We start from the raw sequence: 8,400 nt of genomic DNA, 5'->3' as shown, positions 1-8,400 counted from the left end.
AGGAAGGAGGGGAAGGAGGCTGCGCAGCCTCGGTTGGTGCCACCGCCGCCCCAGCCGGGCATGTGCCGGCTCCTGATGCCGCAGCCACGGAGAGGATGATGAAGATGGCTCAGGTCGGAGGAGAGGTGCAAAGGGAACTGCAAGGTAAGCACTGGGCAGGCAGGGATATGGGGGGGGCAAGGGTCAGGGCCCCCATACCTCCTCCTTCCCAAGGGTGGGCTTCTTCCCATCCTTCCCCAGAGCATCCTTCCTCCCTGGACCGCCAGCATCCCTCTCGTCCATCCACATCCCTGGACTGCCAACATCCTCCCTTGCTCAGCCACATCCCTGCCTCTTCCCTCTTCCTCCCATCCGTGCCCTCCCTGACCCCACAAGCCACTGCCCCTCCCAAGCAAGAAAGGCTCAGACCCCTTTTAAGCCCCCTCCCCACCCTTTTATCGACCTTAACCCCACTCTCCTTTCAAGCCCACCCCTTCACAACCCCTATTTGCACATGCATTCACTCTTCTCCTCCCTCCTGTCAATTATTGCCCCCCAACAGGTGAATGGGGTCCTCCCCAATAAGCCTTCTCATTCCCAAATTGCCGGGGAATGCTTTCTGCCAAAGACCCCCCCCCCCAAAAAATGTATAAGGACACCCCATCTTTCCCCCCTTGCCATATGAGAGCGAGAAACCTTGCTTTGAGTCTAAGAAAGGAAAAGGTGGATAATAATAATAATAATAATAATAATAATAATAATAATAATAATAATAATAGGGCCCCTGGTGGCACAGTGCGTTAAAGCACTGAGCTGCTGAACTTGCGGACGAAAAGGTTCCAGGTTCAAATCCCGGGAGCGGAATGAGCGCCCACTGTTAGCCCCAGCTCCTGCCAACCTAGCAGTTCAAAAACATGCAAAATGTGAGTAGATCAATAGGTACCGCTCCTGCGGGAAGGTAACGGCGCTCCATGCAGTCATGCCGGCCACATGACCTTGGAGGTGTCTACGGACGACGCTGACTCTTCGGCTTAGAAATGGAGATGAGCACCAATCCCCAGAGTCGGTCACGTCAGGGGAAAACCTTTACCTTTTAATAGTAATAATAATTTATTAAATAATTATTATTTAATAATTAAATTATTATTGTTATTTATTAAGTTATTAATTTATTATTATTAACTTTAATAACTTAATAAACAACAACAATAATAAATATTTTAATTAATTATTACATAATAATTATTTAATAAATAATAATAAGAATTGGCATGCTCTTCTCATTGGGGGATATTTGCTTTCTCCAAAGACCCCTCAAATGTATGAGGACACCCCCGTGTCATATGAGAAGGAGAACCCTTGCTTTGCGTCTCAATTAAGAGAGGAAAAGAGCGTATTATAATAATCATAATCATCAACATCAACATCATTGGCACGCTCTTCTCACTGGGGGATATTTGCTTTCTGCCAAAGACCCCCCAAATGTACAGGGATACCCCATCTATCCCCCTTTGTCATATGAGGAGGAGAACGCTTGCTTTTGGGTCTCAATTAAGAGAGGAAAGGGGAATATTATAATAATAATAATAATAATAATAATAATCACCATGCTCTTCTCACTGGGGAATATTTGCTTTCTCCAAAGACCCCTCAAACGTATGAGGACACCCCAACTTTCCACTCTTGTCCTATGAGAAGGAGAACCCTTGCTTTGGAGTATAGGGCTTCAATGGGGACTTTGGTTTTTGTTTTCAGATTTTATTTTATTTTATTTTATTTATTTCGTGGGGACTTCTCTTAATTTTCTCACTGGCTTGTGTTTAGCACTGATGGCCGATCTTAGCAAAATACACTACATTTAACTTGATGAGTCTCCGCAATAATTGTAATGGGTTTTTTAATGTTTTTAATGATCAACATTTATTTAGATCTTTTATTCTGGACGCTATTATGCTCTGTGTGGTTTTTTTGGTCTTGTATTTTATGTTAAGTGTGCTTTGATTTGCATTGTACTGTATTATATATTCATACGTGGTGTATGTATTTGCAATGTGGCACTGAAGTGGCCAAACTGTAAGCCAACTGCCTCCAAACAGGTGAGTGGGGTCTTTCCCAAGAAGCCATCTCATTCCCCAAGTGCCAGGGAATCTTTTGGGCCAAAGACCCCCCACTCAAAATGTATGAGGACACCCCATCTTTCCCCCATTGCCATATGAGAAGGAGAACCCTTACTCTGGGTTTAAATTAAGAGAGGAAAATAGGAATAATAATAATAATCATCATCATCATCATCATCATCATCGGCACGCTGTTCTCCTCATTGGGGAATATTTGCTTTCTCCAAAGACCCCCAAATTTATGAGGACATCCCATTTGTCATATGAGACCTTGATTAATTTCCTCTCTTAATTGAGACCTTGCTTTGGGTCTCAATTAAGAGAGGAAAGGAGGGAATTATTATTATTATTATTATTATTATTATTATTATTATTATTATTATTATTATTATTATTATTGGCACACTCCTCTCCTCACTGGGCTTTCCCCCTTCCCCATCTCTAAATCTACTTCCCAATAATTCGTATCTACAACCCAGTCTTGCTCCCATATCCTTCTCTCACTTCTTTTCTGGAGGTAAGACCCTCAAACCATAATCACCCCAGTATCCCTCGTGCACTATTTCTCCAAGCTATGGGGTCTCTCCCCCCCCCCCCTTTAGCCAATCCATCCTTGGTTTTCTAATTCAGCCTCCTCCTCCATGGCCCTATAGCCCCCTTCCCCATCTCAGAATCCTTTTCCATGGCCCTACAGTCCTCTCATGTGCGCCTATATGTGAATGGAGATAAATTGTGAGCACACAGATGTTTTCTGACACATCAGCATCTCACAACTGCACAGAACGGAAGGAACAAAAAAACCCTTCCCCATCTCAGCATCCTCCTCTGTGGCCGTATAGCCCCTTCCCCATCTCAGCTTCCTCCCCTCTGTCCTTATAGTCTCTTCCCCATCTCAGCACCCTCCTCTGTGGCGCTATAGCTCCTTCCTCAGCATCTTCCTCTATGGCCCTATAACACCTTCCCCATTTCAGCACCCTCCTCTGTGGCCCTATAGACCCTTCCCCATCTCAGCATCCTCTTTTGTAGGACTATAGCCCCTTGCTCATCTTAGCATCTACCTCTCTGGCCCTGTAGCCCCTTCTCCATCTCAGTAGCCCCAGGATTGTCCTCTGTGGCCCTATAGCCACTTCCCCATCTTAGCATTCTCTTCTGTGGCCCTATAGCCCCCATCTCATAATCCTCCTCTGTAGCCCTATAGCCCCTTCCCCATCTCAGGATTGTCCTCTGTGGCCCATTCTCCATCTCAACACCCACCCCTATGGCCCTATAGCCCCTTCCCCATCTCAGCACCCTCTTCTGTGGCCCTATAGCCCCTTACTCATCTCAGAATCATCCTCTGTGGCTCTATAGCCCCTTCTTCAACATCCTCCTCTGTGGCCCTAGAGCCCCTTCCCCATCTCATAATTCTCCTCTGTGGCCCTATAGCCCCTTTTCCATCTCAGTGCCCCCCCTCCCCGTGGCCCTATAGCCCCTTACGCATCTCAGAATCATCCTCTGTGGCGCTATAGCCCCTTCCTCAGTATCCTCCTCTCTGTCCCTATAGCCCCTTCCCCATCTCAGCATCCTCCTCTGTGGCCCTATAGCCTCCTTCCCCATCTCAACATCCTCCTCTAATTCCCTATAGCCACTTCCCCATCTTAGCATTCTCTTCTGTGGCCCTATAGCCCCCATCTCATAATCCTCCTCTGTAGCCCTATAGCCCCTTCCCCATCTCAGGATTGTCCTCTGTGGCCCATTCTCCATCTCAACACCCACCCCTATGGCCCTATAGCCCCTTCCCCATCTCAGCACCCTCTTCTGTGGCCCTATAGCCCCTTACTCATCTTAGAATCATCCTCTGTGGCTCTATAGCCCCTTCTTCAACATCCTCCTCTGTGGCCCTAGAGCCCCTTCCCCATCTCATAATTCTCCTCTGTGGCCCTATAGCCCCTTTTCCATCTCAGTACCCCCCCCCCCTCCCCGTGGCCCTATAGCCCCTTACTCATCTCAGAATCATCCTCTGTGGCGCTATAGCCCCTTCCTCAGTATCCTCCTCTCTGTCCCTATAGCCCCTTCCCCATCTCAGCATCCTCCTCTGTGGCCCTATAGCCTCCTTCCCCATCTCAACATCTTCCTCTAATTTCTAGAGCCCCTTCCCCATCTCAGACTCATCCTCTCTGTCCCTATAGCCCCTTCCCCATCTCAACCTCCTCCTCTAATTCCCTAGAGCCCCTTCCCCTTCAGTTCCTGGACCCTTCTGCCTTGGGAGGAGGAGAGCCCAGGAATGGCAGCTGCTTCTTCCCCGCTTTGAGGGGTCTCTGTCTGCTCTCCCCACCCCTATCCATGGTGCTTAACCCCTTCTCCTCCCTCTCCTCCCCATCACTCAGGCACCTTCGATCTGCTTTGATGGCTCTTTGGGAGAGGGCAGGGTCCCTGGGGGTGGCAATGTGGGGCGGGAAGGGAGGAAGGTCGCCATGCTTGGGGCTGGGATAATATTGGGGTCTTTCCTGACGCCCCAAGGTGGAGATTACGGGGTTGTAGGGCTGCCTGGTTTCCAGGGAACAGGATGCTGTTTATCTCTCCACCTTGGGTTTGCCGGAAGGATTATCTCTGAGAGCGGCTTGTGGGTTAATGGCTGGTCTCCTGAGGCTGGGGATGGTGTGTGTATCTATCTATGTGCGTTGTGTGTGTGTGTGTGTGTGTGTGATAGAGAAAGACAATGCTGCAGACTCCAGCATGTCTCCAACACACACACTCACACACGGATACTCTCTTCCTGCTGCCTCTCTTTTGCATTCGGAAGCCAAGGTGTTGAGACACCAGTGGCATTGTGTGTGTGTATATGTGTGTTGCAATATCCTTTTTTTTTGCAGCAAAAGGAGACCGAGAGAAAGAGACACACTCTCATGTGCGCCTATATGCGAATGGAGATATAAATTGTGAGCACACAGATGTTTTTTGACACATCTCTGGCGTCTCACAACTGCACAGAACGGAAGGAACAAAAAAGCCAAACGAAATCCGACACACCCAAGGTTCAAAGCAGCTTTTAACCAAGGGTTGTTGTATGTTTTCTGTGCTCTATAGCCATGTTCCAGAAGCATTCTCTCCTGACGTTTCGCCCACATCTATGACAGGCATCCTCAGAGGTTGCCTGCCATAGATGTGGATGAAACGTCAGGAGTGAATACTTCTGGAACAGCCTGGAAAACATACAACAACCCTGTGATCCTGGCCATGAAAGCCTTTGACAACACAGCCTTTAACCAACATTGTGCTCTCTGATGTGTGTGGGATTATACATCCCATCGCCCCCACGATGCCACCATTTGTAATGCTGGTTTAAGGGTGCAGCTACACTGTCAAATTAATTCACTTTGACACCACATTAACTGGGTTGGCTCTTTTTTTTTATGTCAGGAGCAACTGGAGTTGCTTTTGGGGTGAGAGAATTGGCCGTTTGCAAGGACGTTGCCCAGGGGACGCCCGGATGTTTTGATGTTTTACCATCCTTGTGGGAGGCTTCTCCCATGTCCCCACATGGAGCTGGAGCTGATAGAGGGAGCTCATCCACGCTCTCCCCGGGTGGGATTCTAACCTGGCAGCTTTCAGGTCAGCAACCCAACCTTCAAGTCACGAGGCTTTTATCCCCTAGGCCACCCGAGGCTCCTACTGCCTTGGCTCAATGCTATGGGATCCTGGGAGATGTAGTTTTGCAAGGTCTGTAACTAGCCCAAGAAGTTCTTTCTCCCACCCTGGACTTTTCCACAGGTATATAGACCCTGCTTGCCTAGTTTCCCACAAACCTCACAACCTCTGCCATAGATGTGGGTGAAAATAGGGCAATTCAAGTGACAGGGAACAATCAGGGCCAGCTAACACCTCCTAACAAAGGATTCCCCCCCCCCAGGCAGGAAGCAGCCAGGCTTTGAAGCTGCAAGGCTGTTCGATGCTAATCAAGCTGGTTTTGCAACTGTATACTGTGATATATCTTTGGATCCTTCCATCTCTACTAGATGTTTTGGACTCCAACTCCCATCATTCCTAACAGCCTCAGGCCCTTTCCTTTTCCCCCGCAGCCGCTTAAGCGGCTGCAGGGGGAAAGGAAAGGGCCTGAGGCTGTTAGGAATGATGGGAGTTGGAGTCCAAAACACCCAGAGGGCCCAAATTTGCCCAAAGCCTGGTATAGATCCATCCCACCATCTCTTATTGGCTTGATAATCATAATTTAATGTATTTTCCACCAGCCGTACCTATAACGGCACCCACTCCTTGGCTAGCCTCTTGGAAGATCAGTTTGGTCTTGGCGAGTTTCCAGTCCTCTGATATGGAGATTGATTTTCCAAGGCAGGTTACATATCCTTGTTAGAAGTGCTATTTGGACTCAAACCCATCGGTTAATTTTTAATTTGATGAGCAACCTTAGCGCCTCACCTCCTTTTATCGCTCTTTGGCTCCTGACTCCCACCGCAAAGTGGGATTTCAAGCACTGATTTATCATTTATATTCCTGTACGTTTTGCTGACTCCGTTTAGCACACATTGAACTCCTTCCTCGGGTGCGTCTACACTCGGGAATTAATACAGTTTGATGCCACTTTAGCTGCCATGACTCAATATTATGGAATCCTGGTAGTCATGATTTGGAGAAGGCGAAAGATGTTGGAAAAGTGCAACTCCTATGCTTCCATAGCATCGAATCATGGCAGTTAAAGTGGTATTGAACTGCATTAATTCTACAATGTAGATGCTCCTCTGATGTCTTCCATTTGTAATTCTCCTGTTTTCCTATATCTTTGTATGTAATAATAATAATAATAATAATAATAATAATAATAATAATAATAATAAACTTTATTTTTATATCCCGCCCCATCTCCCTGAAGGGAGTCGGGGTGGCTCACAAACAGGGACAAGCCCGAAACAATAACAACATATTTGACATAAACTTAAAACATTCCAACAATACACAAAATAAAATAATGGACAAATACATTAAAATCCAAGCAGATAAAATCAGAGTAATTAAAAGCATGTATTTTGCACAGAAAACCTCTTAAGAAGAAGAAGTTCCCAAAAGTCTTTTGATTGGCAGTCTTAGACGGAGCATTATATCTTTTTACATTGCCTCGAAGGCCATCCAGTCCAACCCCATTCTGCCAAGAAGCAGGAAAATCACATTCAAAACACCCCCGACAGATAGCCATCCATCCTCTGCTTAAAAGCCTCCAAAGAAGGAGCCTCCACCACACTCTGGGGCAGAGAGTTCCACTGCTGAACAGCTCTCACACTTAGGAAGTTCTTCCTGATGTTCAGGTGGAATCTCCTTTCCTGTAGTTGGAAGCCATTGTTCTGCTAGTCTCCAGGGCGGCAGAAAACAAGCTTGCTCCCTCCTCCCTGTGACTTTCCCTCATATATTTATACATGGCCCTCATTGTGTCTCCTCTCATCCTTCTCTTCTGCAGGCTAAACCAGCCCAACTCTTTAAGCCGTTCCTCGTAGGGCTTGTTCTCCAGACCCTGCATCATTTGAGTTGCCTTCTTCTGGACATATTCCAGCTTGTCAACATCTCCCTTAAGTTGCGGTGCCCAGAACTGGACACAATGTGATTCCAGGTGTGGTCTGACCAAGGCAGAATAGAGGGGTAGCATGACTTCCCTGCATCTAGACACTAGATTCCTATTGATGCAGGCCAAAACCCCATTTGCTTTTTTAGCTGCTGCATGACACTGTTGGCTCATGTTTAACTTGTTCCCCACGAGGACTTCAAGATCTTTTTCACACGTCCTGCTGTCAAACCAGGCATCCCCCATTCTGTATCTTTGCATTTCGTTTTTTCCTGCCTAAGGTGGAGCCTCTTGCATTTGTCCCTGTTGAACTTCACTGTGTTCATTTTGCCCATCATCTCTCTCATCTGTGAAGATCATTTTGAATTCTGCTCCTGTCTTCTGGAGTATTGGCTCTCCCTCCCCATTTGGTCCCATCTGCAAACTTGTTGATCCTGCCTTCTAACCCTTTATCTAAGTCATTAATAAAGATGTTGAACAGAACTGGGCCCAGGATGGGACCCTGCTGATGGCCCTCCACTCATCACTTCATTCCAGGATGAAGAGGAAGCATTGGGGAGAATCACTCATTGGGTTCATTCACTTAACCAATCTAGCTAACCGTAGTTTTGCCTAGCCCACATTTGACTACTTTGTTTACCAGAAGATCATGGTGGACCTTGTCAAAGGAAGGCCTTCCTGAAATCCAGATACACTTCATCCACAACGTTCCTTGCATTGACCCAGCTTGTAACTCTATCAAAAAAAGAGATCAGAAAG

The 8,400-nt window shown here is 47.0% G+C and overlaps 1 protein-coding gene across 5 annotated transcripts in view; it reads left to right on the top strand.

Annotated features, from left to right (window-relative positions):
• Window positions 1-11: 11 nt before the first annotated feature.
• The window catches only part of carmil3 (capping protein regulator and myosin 1 linker 3), a 76,919-nt gene continuing 68,530 nt past the window's right edge, over window positions 12-8,400 (top strand). For all 5 annotated transcript variants that reach the window (XM_062984217.1, XM_062984215.1, XM_062984216.1 and 2 more), the window contains exon 1: window positions 12-144. In XM_062984217.1, coding sequence (XP_062840287.1) covers window positions 96-144 — 49 coding nt within the window. In that variant the 5' untranslated portion in view covers window positions 12-95. The remainder of the gene's footprint in view (window positions 145-8,400) is intronic.

This window comes from Anolis carolinensis, chromosome 6 (assembly GCF_035594765.1).
Source record: "Anolis carolinensis isolate JA03-04 chromosome 6, rAnoCar3.1.pri, whole genome shotgun sequence".
Lineage (NCBI taxonomy): Eukaryota > Metazoa > Chordata > Lepidosauria > Squamata > Dactyloidae > Anolis > Anolis carolinensis.
The sequence above is the reverse complement of the archived record's forward strand: the minus strand, read 5'-3'. Positions and strand labels throughout refer to the sequence as shown.